We start from the raw sequence: 15660 nt of genomic DNA on the forward strand, positions 1-15660 counted from the left end.
CTGCATGATATAAAATAAAAGATTGATTGTGTTGCGTCCACTATGAGTGAATATATATATATATATTATAATACAGATAGTAATCATTTTATTTCAAGGTATTACAAATACTGAGCAAAATATGATGCTTTTCTTATGGCTGCCCATGTTCATTTTCTAAAGAACCTAAACTTAAATGGTGAGTAAAACCTTACTTTGCATTTTTTCATTTTTGCTTTCATGTAAATAGCCAAGTAAAATAATCAGATCTTCAACAATGCGAAAGTATTGGGAGCCTGAGGAGCTGCAGGAATGTATGGTGACAGCAACCAAAAGTTGCTGAATATCACAAGCAAGCAAAAGGTATTCATCCAAAGGAACACTGTAGGACACAAAGACAATGATGCTTAAAAAGAAACTCATTTTGTGCATAACAATATAAGAATTTACTAGGGACTTCTTTTAACAAAGTGTTTTATCCAAAGAACTCATACTAATCAGAAAATATTTGTTGATCATTTTAAAAATAAATAAGCTAATCTTTAAAGGATACGGAAAGGTAAAAACTAAGTAAGCTTTATCAGAAAGGTCTATGTAAATACAACCATAAACACTCACAGAAATGCTGCACTGATTTCTCTGTCAAAAGAAACAGGATTTCTTGTCTCTTTCTTCTCCCCCCTCCCTCAAGAATGCAAAGAACTCACTTCCCCCCCCCTTAGGAATGTGTGATCTGAGCCAATCAGCAGGACGCTTCCTCATAATCTTACTAACTGGGCATATACACCAGTCTTGGTCTTGGAGCGTGGCATTATGGGAACTTTCTTTACAGAGCTCAGTGTTTTTTTTTCTATTAGGCTTCTGGTCATCTGAACAGGAGAAATATGGGGAGAACTGAAGGTATGCCTGCAGCTTGAGATTAACTCTTTATTAGCATTTCCGTCTCCTTTTAAGTAAATGGCACACTCTAAATAGCTCTTGCCCCTTGATGGGCATCAATCACATGTCCAGGGCAGTCAATTGCAAACATCAGAAAAAGATTCTTGTAGTACAGTTTATATCACTGCAACATATTACTAGAGATCTAAATGTCATTGTGTTGTACATTTTAGGGCCTCCAATAAAATGCTGTATGATATCTTTAAAGTTAGGGAGAATTACGCCATTTAAATTGCCTGTATTCTAGCTTTAATTTTGTAGCTTTCAGAAAGAGAAGTTGGAAGAAGCACCTATATAAGAAGAAAGGTTAAAACTAAGTAAGCTTTATCAGAAAGGTCTATGTAAATACACCAATTAACACTCACAGTAATGCTGCTCTGAGTCCTCTGTCAAAAAAAACCCCCATTTCTTTACTTCTATTCTGTATACTTGGGCTTCTCTACAAGACTTTCTCTCTAAAACTCTGTTTCCTGCGCAGCATGCCTGTGTAGCTTGCTCCTCACTCTTCTCTCCCCCTCCATTCTCCCTCCTCCACTCCCTGCTGTAATCTGAGACTAGAGCCAAGAGCCAGCCAGAGACTCAAATCAGGAGAAGAAAGTTACATCACACAAAGGTAACATGGCAGCAGCTTTTTTTAAATAAACACATAGTGCTTCTAAGGCTGTTTACACAGGTATGGTAAATCATTCTCCTTAAAGAATAGGAATAGATTCCAATGAGAATGGAATTTTAAAACACTACTACTACTACTACACCCCAGGTCTCAAGGGCAAGTGGTGAAATTAATAAAATAGGATATTCCTGTTTTAATCCTTTTAACTATTTCTACAATTGGCTTCTTATTTGTTTCTAACATTAAACATTACAACACAGCACAATACTGACTGCAACCAGGTAGCTTACCCCTTTTAGTACAGCTACCACAAAGGAAGAATGTGTCCACAGTGCCACATAGTTAATGTGTGTGTGGCTTGTTGTACATTATCTTGGGTGGGTTTTGTGACCTCTGCCTGACATCAAGAGAAGTTAAAGCAGTATTCCTGCAAATGTGTTTTAAATGTGGAGGTGCAGCCTGAAATTTGCTTTCCTCTACACTGATTAGAGTGTCATATCAGCAGTCAAATGCACAGTAAACTCCCTATTCTAGATAACAGCAATATAAGTCACAACAGCACACAGGATTCTGATCACTGTAGCACAATTTTTATGTTTTCATATCAAATTACATATTTACAGTATTATAAGTTTTCTGCATTACACTACAGTTAACACTGTCTTAAAATGTTCTGCTTGGTAAACTTTAGATGCATAATGTAATCAATACACTGTTCTAAACAGAACATTTAATAAAAAGACCCATAATAATATAAACTCATAGAAGTCTAGAAAGAAATCTAGTATTTATTTATATGCAATAATACAATAAAAACAAAAAACAATTGATCTGAGTCCTTACATACCTTGTTTCAATTCCTCCTAAAGCTGCTAATGTATTACAAATGGCATATAACAGATAATTATCAATTAGCATATCTGCGACTTTTGGGCAAGAGTTGAGAATCTGAAGCAAAAGACAAAATGAATTATGTAGTAATGTAACATCATATAAAGAATTCTCAAGTAGCCCCAGTATAGGAATCATGCTCCACTTCCGGAAGCTATTTGTGTTTTTAATGTCTTCCACATCAAATCTGTTGAAAAACACAAGTTACATTGTGTTAGTATACAACATATTCTATAACATATAGCCTTTTATATATTTTTTTTGTGTATTTTAATGTAGAATCACATTATATACCCCTGATTCAGTGCTTGCCTATTACAAAATAAATACAGTCAACACAGGTATAGGATTTATTATCTAGAATGCCTGGGACCCCGTTTTCCACCTATGGAATTTTTCTATAATTAGGGTCTCTATTACACAAGTCTACTAAAAGTCATTTAAACTTGAAATAAGTCCACTAGAATCTTTTGCCACCAATATGGATTCATGCAGCTTAGTTAGGATCAAGTACAAGCCACCATTTTATTATTACAAAGAAAAGGTGCATTAGCATTATTTGCTGAAAATGGACTCTATGAAGATGACTTTCCTGTTAATCTGAGCTCTTTTGATAATGGGTTTCCAGATATAAGATCCTATATCTGGCGACTGGCGATTAATCGCTTCTTTGATTTCCATCTTAATAATATTGTTGCATTTCCATTATTAGTGGGTTACACCTTAATGATATACACCATACCATGTTGTGTATTGAAAAGTGTGAACTGTTAGGTGTCTAAGAGCTGGTGGGAAAGGGCGTAAGTAAGTTGTCCAGGTATCAAAATTTTTTTTTAGTTTTTTGTTCTTTTTTTGGTTGTGCTTTCTATCCAATCCATATGAAATATTTAGTGTAGCTTCGGCTTAACTAATGTTATAGAGGGAGTTTTAGGGGAGAGCCAGTGTTGTAATAATGTTTTTTGGGCTGCTGCTGCTAATCGATTCCCTGGTTGTCTATCAGATTTTGTTACATTTTCATAAAAGCTAGTGTCACTGAATAGTGCCCAGGTAATTTGTGCCTGAATGGATTTTCCAGCGATCTGAGTCTAGTACGATCTGGACCTCTAACCAAAAGGATTGGAGTTTGGGACATAACCAAAAGGTATGCACTATGATTATACTTAAGAGCTTTTTAAATTTGTGACCCATTTGCAAATATTTGTGCACAATGCACAATACAAACTTTATAAGTAGTGAGAATGTTAGGAAGATCTCTGAGCTGGGCACAGAGAAGGAAAGCTATCTGCCTGTGTAAGGAACTCCCAGAGGGGGTGTGGGGCAGCTTGACACTGCAAGGAGCAGAGGAAGCCTTTGACCAAGTGACCGAGAGTCTGAGTCACTGAGGAATTGAGGCTTAGCAATCCCCCCAAAGGAGTATCGTGAATACAGGGGTGGCCCCAAACATTTGTGTTTTTTTTCAACAAGGGGATTTATGTTTTGTGTGCTGAAATGGTCAACCTGTGTTTGAAAAAAATTGCTTTAATTTGAAGAAAGTGTCTATAGTGGATCCCACAAGCTTACACTATTTGGAAGAAAATTGCTTCTGCATTTGTAAAAGAGAAATATATTAATTCAGATGAAAGTACTTTCTCACTTACTCTTCATCCATTCCAACAGGTCGGCTAAAAAACATTTCCAAAAAGCACTCAATCACTCCTTGAGTTCCTTGATGAAGATACAACTGATTGGCTAATAAGGAAAACCCATGTCTTTTAAAGAACTTTTCTTTTTGATCTTTTGATGCACGGTGAAAATATGCATCTAAAAGCTGAAAAACAGTAAGGAAAGAAACAATAGTTACATGGTATTGTGGTATAAAATTTGGATAAAATATAGCTTTATTTAATAAAATAGCGTTATTTTATTAAATACTGCTGCCAGTATTACACCAGTCAATACTTTTAAATATAAAGGCCTTTTGCCTTGATCTGGAAGTTTGAGTGGGATAAATCAGTGAAACAAACTGTGCAACCTTTTATATTTTAGTAAATCCTAAAAAGTGTTTGGATTTCATAATTTCAACCTAATCTGGTAAAAAGTAATACTTACTTTTAAAACACCTTGTTGTATCAGAGGAGATGGGTGATTAACCAAAACTATCAAGACATCAGGTTGTATAACACGGTCAAGAACATCTCCTAGCATGATATCTGGCATAGTTAGAACAACACCCCGCAGGAGATCATAAAGGCCACAACAAATACGAGTGATGCAATCATCCATGGATCTTTAAAAAAAAGGCAGAATTAAAACTGTTTTAATAGCAAACATATCACAGGTATCAGATTTATTATCTTGAACACAAAAGTAGATTTTTTATCTGATCTGCTCATACAATTGCCTTAACAATGATAAACCATATAAAAAAATGTATCACAGTTCTTTACATCTATACAAGGTTATACAAGGCACACTTGTGCCTTTTTTCAACATTTACATGTGTTTTTTTTCTTGAAAAATGTGGATAGTTCTGAGCATTTTCTTGAAAAATTTGTATAATTTTTGTGAAAACCACAAATAGTTGAGATTTATAAAACTTTTGACCTTTTTAGATTGACAAAAAGCACGCCAGCTTTAAGCTGCCGAGAACCGCTGACTCCTATGATGGCTTAGAATACACATTATTGGTTTCTATTTCACACATTTTCAAGGGGAAGTTTATCACATCATTGTATTCTATTTCACACAGCTTTAAGGGGAAGTTTATCACATCATTGTTTTCTATTTCACAGAGTTTCAAGTGAAACTTAAACACATTATTGTTTTCTGAGAATGAGCACCAATGCTCCTAAAATGGCCCCTGGAGAGGATTCGTTAAAATCAACGTCGATTTAAATGTCGTGATTTTTTTGAGAAATGCCAATATATTCTTGAAAATTTCAAAAACTTTCACAAGAATTTTGCAACATTTTTGCATAAAAATAACATACAATTTGAAACTTTCGTCCAATCAACTTACAAATGATTGTGACTATTAATAAATACATCATTGATCAATATTTTTTTAATAAAAAAAACTCACATGAGTTTGCGAGTTTCTAAAATATAAATATTTGATTATTTTCTAAATCTGCCCATTAGAGAGGCCACCTACCTAAAATCTAATTACCCTGATGGTGTGTTGTAACTATATTTTAGTATAAAAACTACTACTAACTCACAATGGAAAAAGTAATGGTAGTGACAACTGTGCTTCTATATTTAGTAAATGTGGTGCTGTTTGTTTTGGATAGTTCTCTTCAAACTGAGATTACACATTTAGAACTATAATGAAAAGAATATGTTAGAAAAATACATTAAATAGATGTAATGCAGAAAACAGAAAGAGTTTAGATAATTACAAAGTACTTTATGTTTGTAGCATGTCTAAAGTAAATGGTGTATCAAGTAAAAAACATATTTACCTTTCATCCACAGTGTCTGCACTAATTTGCCCAGGATCAAAAAATGGAGAGAACGGGAAGATATCCCACTCATCAGAAGCCTTTTTATCAGAAAGATTTGCCCATCCCGGAGTGGATGCTTGCACACTAGAAGGGAAAGCTAGGCTTGAAATATTACTTTGTCCTCTCTTAAAGGTGTAAATTCCTTTTAAGTGATCAGGACGCTGTAAAAGTTCATCTGTGCTGCTACCATAGCTTGATTTATGATCTGTTTCATAATTTTTATTTTCTAATTGTAGCACTGATAATTCAACATCTTCTTTTAAATAATCTATATTTGTGACATCACCAGGGAGCACTTCAGATTCACAAACAGTTTTTGCAGACTCACAGCTGCTAACATATTGATCTTCTCTCCTTCTTAAGGTCTCTGAACTCCCAGAAATACTACCAGTTCCTTTCTGGCTTGCTGGGTAAATCCCTTTATCATCTGTCACATCAGTGGTGCTCCTACCCAGGCTTCCTCCAAAGCTCTTTGGCGGCAGAACAGGTGAAGTAGTAAGAGAGGTTGGTAGGCTTCTAGAACGTGACCTCCCCACTATTGAAAGACATGGCCGCTGCTGTGAGGAAAATATTGAGCCATCCTTGACTAAAAGAGAGAATTAACAGTAGTAACCATTACCAATCAACATTATAAAAATTTTCAGAAGATATGCAACATGCTACATTCAGACACAAATGTATACAGTCATGCAAAAAAGTATGTGCACCTCATTTAAAGTTTTTTTCTTTGAAAAATAGGTGTGCATATCAATATTACATATATTCATTCATACAATTATAAAGGGAATGTAACTGAACAGAAAACAAAACTGACCTTGCAATCATTTATTCAACAAATATATTTAATTTCCTTCTTTAGAAAAATAAGTGCAGGCAGGCCCCACACTTGCTTGCTTAAACCCACCACCTCTGCATGCTCCCCCACCAACTGCTTGGTCCAAATAGTTATTTTCCGCTTCAGCTGATCACTTCCCTGCAATTGCCTCCCTCAACCCATTGTTATAGTGGCATGTCCCCTTATTGCCTTCTCTAGTTCGAGCCCTGGTTTTTATAATGGTCTATACCTCTTCAATGAAGATTATTTTTCAGCTGTGAGATGACTGAGGGGTATCTTGCATACTCAGCCTGTTTCAAATTCCCACACAGCACCTTGATGGGATTTATATCTGGGCTTTGCCATTCCAGAACCCTCCATTTTTTCCAGCCATTTCTTGGTGGATTACTGGAATGTTTATGGTCAATGTCATGCTGCAAGATCCACTTTTTGATACTTTCTGGACAGGAAAGGTTTCTTTACGACACACCTCCCATGTAGTTCTAATTTGTGCAGCCTCTTTCTAATGGTAAACCCAAGCACTCTGACATAATTCGTAAAATCAACATGAAATTCTGGTGTTCTTAGAGACTTCTTTCATCATTATGTGTTCTGCTCCCATGCTGAAACTCTAAACTCGTAAATAACAAGCAATTGTTTGGCTATCTTTTAAAATCTCTTTCCAGACTAACTGGCATCTATAACATTTGTTTTAAAGGTCTCAGAGAAGTCTTACAATCTAGTAATGATACCACACACTTCAAAAACAAAGAGCAAACCAATCTAGAAATTATATCACACAATTAAAAATAAAAAAGCAAACCAAACTAAATATCTGAGGTTTAAATACAGGTCCCCATACACGGGCCGATTCTAGCTGCCGATATTGGTCCCTTAGACCAATTCGGCAGATAATCGGCCCGTGTAGGACACTACCGACGGGCCTGCCCGACCGATATCTGGCCTGAAATCGGGCAGATCTCGATCGGGCAGGCTAGAAAATCTAGTAGGTGGGGATATCGGGAGAAGGTCCGCTCGCCAGGGGAGCGGATCTGCCTGTGTATGGGGGACCTTAAGTCATGTTTTCCAGAATCCTCTCTAAAGGTGTTCTAATCATTTAAGCCTCATCTGGTGCATCTGATTGTAATTTTAGGCATTTGAGCTAGTGATAAATGTAGGGTGTACTTTTTCACATGCATGTACTTACGTTTAAATAAAAAACAAAACTACAAAACATGAACTTTCTATAGCCAATAATTTATTTTTTTTTACCTTTAGGCATTGTATCTGAGATGTCTGAAGGAGTCCTGATTGGAAAGCCAGGACTAACACTAGATCGTCCGCCAAAGCTAAAATGTCTTTGGTATACAAGTGTTTTAACTTTTTCTTGAAATATTTTGCCATCTAAGTCAAAAGAAATAAAAAAAGTTACCTATTGATGGTACATCTGTAACTGATGCACAGTTTCAGATAAACATAAAAATCAGTTTTGTTAAAGTTAATTTATAATGCATGTTTTATTTAAAACTGTGTGCACCATATGTAGGCATGGGCCAAGAACAGACCTGCCTTCAAAACCAGTCCCCAACCATTCACCATCCTGCCATTTTTTCTGCCATATAAATCCTCACTCTTCAGCCCTAGTGCTTCTTTAAATCTAACTACAAAAGCTTTTTCTGCTGGGTTCATATACACATTCACAAAGACATGAAGCCTAATGTGAGTTTTGGTTCTGGCATTGCAGTAAACTGCAAAAAATGGTGAGCAACATATGGGGGGGGGGGCAGATTTATTAAAATTGTTTTTTTCAGATTTACATTTATTTGAAAGTTTATATCATATTATTTGGCCTATTAAAGAACTTATAATATCTTTATAAGAATCTTATATATCTTTATATATAATATATATACAGTATGTTGCCCTTTTACATCTTTTACATTAAGCCACCATTTTGTGATGGTATGTGTGCAGAGAGGAGTTTGACTTAAAAGTGGCAAGTCAAACTCTTTCTAGCCTTTAAATTAAAAATTTGCACTTACTCAAAAGTAATACACAAAATATTGAATGACTATGTAAAAATAATATTTTAAAGAGAATCAGCAAAAGGATTTGTAGAATGTATCAGCATAATGAATAAAATGACCATACCTATATGTAATGAAAAGAAGAAGTTGCTTGGATTGTGACACACATAAGTGTTGGTTGCTGGGTGAACAGCTAAAAGAAAACTAAATATGAGCTTCAGCAGTTCCAGATCTGGAGGTGATCCAAGCACTTCTTCGATTATTTTTATATATGACATACAAACTTCTTGTGGAATACAGGTAAGATGTCCTTCTCTGTGTTCCTGAAATACATAGAAAAAGTGTTTACAGCGATAGACATTTACCTAAATATGTAATTGAAGGGGTAGATGGGCAGCTTAAAGTCTTTTATACAGTGTTTTTTGTTATCAAGATTTGAAATGATCCCCACCATCTATTTGCACTACAAAATATATTGCCACAGCAGACTCACCACTTTCTCTACCCTATGATATGACGGTTTGTAAGACACTCATAAACCTTGCAGTGGCAGTGGCCAAACTATCTCTTTACACTGGTGTGTCCAGGTGCATTGCCTTTGACCTTTAGCACTAGTAAGTGGTTGAGACTGTATACCATCTAGAACTACAGCGAGACATTATCCTACAACATTCTGCTGGGTAGTGAGGAAACGTCAAGTATAAGATATTATGGAGATAAGCATCTGACGTTCTACTTGGATAAGAGGAAATGAATGGTACTGTTCATTCCCCCCATTTCAGTGTCCAGGGCAAAATTTTCCCACCATCATTTACTTTCCCCTATTTCTGGGTTCACTGTTATATTAATTAGAAAAAAATGAAAGGACAAAACTGTAATAGGAAGTTTCAACTTTAAAGGGATTCTGTCATGATTTTTCAGGTTTAGTTTTTATTACTGTATTACACGGTTCACGTAGCAATAATTCATTTTAAATATTTAAAATGTTATTCTTGAACCAATAAATGTATTTTTTTAGTTGTAATATTGTTGTGTAGGCAGCCATGTCAGTGCTTCTGAGCTTTCAGAAGGAGCCAGATACACATTAGAACTGCTTTTAGATACGCTATTGTTTCTTCTACTCAATGTAAGTGAAGGAGTCATGAGCCATACATGGACAAATACTATTCTCATAGGGAGCATTTTTAGCAATGCAGCTGTCAGTGAGCTGTTACAGATGAAGCGCAGGTTTAGACAGCAGGTGGTGCCTGGAAAGTAACGTTAACATGCACAGTAGGGGGTCCATTTTGACACCAGACTTCTCCAGCCTTATCTTTTTTCTGGAATGTGGGAAGTGCTAAGAGTGATTAAGATTATCCCCTGGTAAAAGCAAATAGAGCACTAGTCTCTCCTGTGGGTAATTACACACTGGGCTGTTTCTGGGAAAATCCAGTTGGTACAACGTGTATCAGGCGCCAGGGCCGGATTTCGTTCTGAGGCGCCCCGAGGCCGCCCCTGTAGGTGTCCCCCTCTGCGCATGTGCGAACGCGCCCCCCGTGCGCATGCGCGAACGCGGCCTCTCCACAGTGCGCATGCGCGAACGCTCCTTTAAACTCCCATACGGAGCAGTGGGGAGAGGTCCCGACTGCTCCGTATGGGAGCTAAATTGAAAATTTTTTCTGGCGGCGGGGCGGCGTGCCGCCCCTAAACTTCTGCCGCCCTAGGCCCGGGCCTTTGTGGCCTCTCCACAAATCCGGGCCTGTCAGGCGCATAATCATATATTTTTAATACTGTAGTTTGGCATTTTTCCCTCCTCTTTTCACATTATGCAATTTTGTTTTCCTCAATCATTTAACTATTAGAGTTCCCATATCCCTGCAAAGAATGGGCCCAGACAATACATAAGTTCCCTTTTCTCTGTAATAATAAAACAGTACCTGTACTTGATCCCAACTAAGATATAATTACCCCTTATTGGGGCAGAACAGCCCTATTGGGTTTATTTCATGGTTAAATGATTCTCTTTTCTCTGTAATAATAAAACAGAACCTGTACTTGATCCCAACTAAGATATAATTACCCATTATTGGGGGCAGAACAGCCCTATTGGGTTTATTTCATGCTTAAATGATTCCCCTTTCTCTGTAATAATAAAATAGTACCTGTATTTTAAACTGGGTTTTTTTTGAGGTTAGGATGGTTTTGAGAGAGGGCCATTTGTAGCCTGCAGCCTTGTGCTTTATATGGGCACAGAACCCCTCAGTGACTTCTAAAATCCTTATTTACAGTAGGGGGTACATTATCCCTTATAATACACGAGTGATACTCAGAGTTCCCTGTATAACTCAGCCTGCAGCCTTGTGCCTTTATATGGGCACAGAACCCCTCAGTGACTTCTAAAATCCTTATCATTTACAGTAGGGGGTACATTATCCCTTATAATACATGAATGATGCTCAGAGTTCCCTGTATAACTCAGCCTGCAGCCTTGTACCTTTATTTGGGCACAGATCCCCTCAGTGACTTCTAATATCCTTATCATTTACAGTAGGGGGTACATTATCCCTTATCATACATGAGTGATACTCAGAGTTCCTGTATAACTCTGCCTGCAGCCTTGTGCCTTTATATGGTCACAGAGCCCCTCAGTGACTGCTAATATCCTTATCATTTACAGTAGGGGGTACATTATCCCTTATAATATACGAGGCCTGCAGCTTTGTACCTTTATCACAGAATGCCTCCAATATCCCTTTTAATACATAAGAGATTATTACAGCCATGTTTTTCATTTATAGTTATTAAGGTTAAGGCCACAGGCAGTGACAGCAGCTTTGGACAAGTATAAATGATAAATAAAGCAGACATTATCAATAGTTAAGAAATATATCTTTCCACAACTTGGGACAACCTATCTGTACTGAACCCAGTGAGTTTCTTACGCCCTGTAGGCAACACTGACACCCAACACTGCACCACACCATACCTCCCAACATTTAAAAATTAAAAAGAGGGACAAAAGTATATGCCGCGCTAAGTGATGCAATATTTTTTGACCACGCCCCTCTGACCACACCCACATTACAAAACACCCCCATTTTCCATGGTTGGAATGGCAGCATCAGACACACCAAGTGCACTAGTGTTTTAACTCTTTTACTGCCAACGACGTATGGCATACGTCGTGGCAGTAAAAGGGCTTAAATGCCAACGACGTGTCCCATACTTCCTTGGCATTTAAGCGCAGCTCTCTGCAGCGGCGGCATGTGCCGCCCCTGCAGAGAGCTTCTATCCATGACAGTCCCCATGGCCAACGTGCCAGGGGGGCTGTCATGAGGGTCCTGCAAGACGTTCGCTCGCAGGACCCTCCAGGAAGCAGCAGACGCGATCGCATCACGTCTCCTGCTTCCTCCTTCCCCCCTGCCGGCCGGCCCACTGAAGAGGAGGCGATCGGGTCTTCAGGACAGGTAAGAACTTTTTTTTTTTTCATTTAAACACTTACACACACACTTACACACACACTTACACACACACTTACACACACACACTTACATACATTTATACACACTTACATACATTTACACACACTTACAGCACACATTTTAGCAGTTTTTTGTTTCATTTTTCACACTTTTATACACTCATATACACACTTACACACTATAACAAAACTTTTACACATGTACACACATGTATACACAAACACTTTGGTTTTTTTTTTGTTTTGTTTTGTTTTTTTTTTCATTTTGCCACTTTGTTTTTAGTTTCTTTTACCCAAAAACTGTTTATTTTGACAGCGTGACTATTGGATCAGATATTCTGACCACTAATTACACTGTCATGTGACTTATTTTGTTGTTTCACTGATTTGCACAATTTTTGTGGTTTTATCGCATTTTATCCCTGTATAAGTGTTCCTAATCTGTTTTTAGCGTAGCTTTGCCAGGTGTAACTTTGGTGTACAAAAATAACTTTGCCTATTTTGAATTCATCAGAATGTGTACTTTCCAAAAATATATGGTTTCCTGGGGGTCTGTGTATAGTTAGGGGGGGGTTACTGCACATAATATGCTGTCAGGGGGCTCTGTGTGCAAAAGCTGAGTTGGCAGGCGAGAAATCCTTATGCGCTATTTTCATTTTGGGGTCAGTACACACCGCAGACTTTGGTATATCTATGCATATTGGGCATCAAACTGTTCAGTAGGCCTCTGGTGTTCCTATTTGGGGTGACTTGCCTTTGTACGCAAGAAATTGTGTGAGATAAATGCGGCAAATTGCAACATTTTTAGGCGATTTTCTGAAATGTCATAAAAACCAATAACTTTAGGAAAGCTTTGCAGATTGGTACTTTGGTGTAGAAAGGACTCTTTACCCTTGTTGGATTTGTCAGAATGTGTACTTTCCAAAAATATATGGTTTTGTGGGGGTCTGTGTATAGTTAGGGGAAGTTTCGGCACATAATACACTGACAGGGGGCTCTGTGTGCAAAAGCTGAGCTGGCAGGGGAGAAATCCTTATACGCTATTTTCATTTCGGGGTCAGTACATACCGCAGACTTTGGTATATCTATGCATATTGGGTATCAAACTGTTCAGTAGGCCTCTGGTGTTCCTATTTGGGGTGATTTGCCTTTATCTGATCTTTATCAAGAAATTGTGAGAGATAAATGCAAATCTGCAAACTTAGGAAAGCTTTACAGCTTGGTACTTTGGAGCAAAAAGAAATGTTTACCCATTATAGATTCGGGGGGATGTGTACTTTCCAAAAATATATGGCTTTCTGGGGTGAGCGTACTTTTTTTGTAGCATTATCCCACATAAAGGATGTAAATGTGTTGATTTTGCAGGAGCTGAAATGATACATCATATGGGGGTATGTTCCCATTGGGGCCCCTACATGCCACATACTTAGCTAAACCTATACATATTGGGCATCAAACTGTTCAGTGGACCCCTGGTGTTCATATTTAGGGTATTTTATTTGGTTACTTTATGACCTGTAGGAGATAAGATACTATAGACTGGAAGTTTTGAAGCAATTTAAAAAAAAAACCACAAATTTTGATAAAAACCAATAACTTTAGGAAAGCATTGCGACTTGATAGTTTGGAGTAGACAGACAGTTCTGCCTATTCTGTATTCCCCAGAATCTGTTCTTTCCAAAAATGTACAATTTTCTGGGATAAACCTTCTGTTAGTGGAAATTTTGTCCTTGAAATCTAAGGTATGCCGCTTTCTGGAGCAGCGCTTTGGAAATTTGGTAATGTACTGCTGGGAGTTTTTGAGAAATCTCCATAAAACTATATATATTTGGTATTGGCACGTTCAGGAGACATGGGACTTTCCAAATCAGTTGTATATTCGTGCATAAAATAATTTTTGTTTCTAGTATGTGTGTTTATATTATGGAAAATTAGATTTTTTTTTGCATTTTTAGACATTTAGAAGCCTATATCTTGTTACAGAATTGGAATTACACAAAAATTCTACCATATTTTGAAAGCTTAGGTTGTTCTGAAAAAAACGATATATTGTTTTCCTGAGTAAACTAAAAGTCCCCCCGAAGAAAGGCCCCTAAAGTGAAACAGTGCAAAATGTTCAAAAACTGTCTGGCAATACAAGTTCCGCTTTGACCAAAACAGCTGGCAGTAAAAGGGTTAATAGCTGGCATCATAAATCATGAGCTTCCCTTGAAAATACAAAAAGGAGGAGGCCAGGACGCGCCTGTGGCCATCAATGGTCCTTCATAGTTCAATTCCCTTGGTGCGTCTGCCTCTATCAATGGGGCTCAATGCTGATACCATTTCTGATACATGCCCTACCTAAGGCATCAGCTTTGAGACCCAAGGAAGCTCAGCTGCCAGGGCGGGACTCGAACTCCAAACCTTACGGGGTAGGAATCGAACTCCAAAGCCAACGGGGCAGGAATCGAACTCCACACCCGGCGATGTAAGGGCGTGCGCTCTACCACTTCGCTATCCTTCCTCCTCCCACTTGTAACATGTTTCTTCGTAATCTTGTCTTCTGCATATTGGCGGTTGGTGTATCCTAACCGACTGACTGAAACACTCAGGGTTAGAGCCTGCTGCTTGCCCCAAGCCCTATATAACTAGGGGGGCTGTTATAGTAAGGGGGAATGAATCCTCCATTTATCAACATTCTCTGGGGGGGGAATGAATACAAGGGTATAAGTTTTACCCCCGGGGCAAGAGAGGTCCCCAAATTTGCCCCATTGACTTATGATGGGGATTTTGGCAAATAACTAGTTTGTCGTAGACCCATGAATGAGGTGTCAAACCGTGCGGCTTATTCGGGAGTGGGGTGCAATGACTTTTCTGAGGCGTGGGCAGTTAATTGCCCCAGCAGGGGGCAATTATCCGCCCATAGACTTAACATTGAGACCAACTTTGACTGAGTCCCGCACCGTTTTTCGTAGACCCATGAATGAGGTGTCAAACCATACAGCTTATTTGGGAATGGGGTGCTATGCCTTTTCTGAGGGATGGGCGGTTAATTGCCCCAGCAGGGGGCAATTAACCACCGTTTGTCGTAGACCCATGAATGAGGTGTCAAACCGTACAGCTTATTCGGGAATGGGGTGCTATGCCTTTTCTGAGGGATGGGCGGTTAATTGCCCCAGCAGGGGGCAATTAACCACCGTTTGTTGTAGACCCATGAATGAGGTGTCAAACCGTGCGGCTTATTCGGGAGTGGGGTGCAATGACTTTTCTGAGGCGTGGGCAGTTAATTGCCCCAGCAGGGGGCAATTATCCGCCCATAGACTTAACATTGAGACCAACTTTGACTGAGTCCCGCACCGTTTTTCGTAGACCCATGAATGAGGTGTCAAACCGTACAGCTTATTCGGGAATGGGGTGCTATACCTTTTCTGAGGGATGGGCGGTTAATTGCCCCAGCAGGGGGCAATTAACCA

General features: G+C 38.4%; 1 protein-coding gene across 2 annotated transcripts in view; it reads right to left on the bottom strand.

The window, feature by feature from the left end:
* The window catches only part of lyst (lysosomal trafficking regulator), a 154070-nt gene that overhangs the window by 51552 nt on the left and 86858 nt on the right, over positions 1-15660 (bottom strand). For both annotated transcript variants that reach the window (XM_031902458.1, XM_002935831.5), the window contains exons 20-26: positions 8873-9071; positions 7994-8125; positions 5866-6493; positions 4511-4688; positions 4060-4229; positions 2379-2609; positions 195-361 (exon numbers count right to left, since the gene is read on the bottom strand). In XM_031902458.1, the coding sequence (XP_031758318.1) occupies positions 195-361; positions 2379-2609; positions 4060-4229; positions 4511-4688; positions 5866-6493; positions 7994-8125; positions 8873-9071 (1705 nt within the window). The remainder of the gene's footprint in view (positions 1-194; positions 362-2378; positions 2610-4059; positions 4230-4510; positions 4689-5865; positions 6494-7993; positions 8126-8872; positions 9072-15660) is intronic.

The sequence above is a fragment of the Xenopus tropicalis genome, chromosome 5 (genome assembly GCF_000004195.4).
Source record: "Xenopus tropicalis strain Nigerian chromosome 5, UCB_Xtro_10.0, whole genome shotgun sequence".
In the NCBI taxonomy this organism is placed as follows: domain Eukaryota; kingdom Metazoa; phylum Chordata; class Amphibia; order Anura; family Pipidae; genus Xenopus; species Xenopus tropicalis.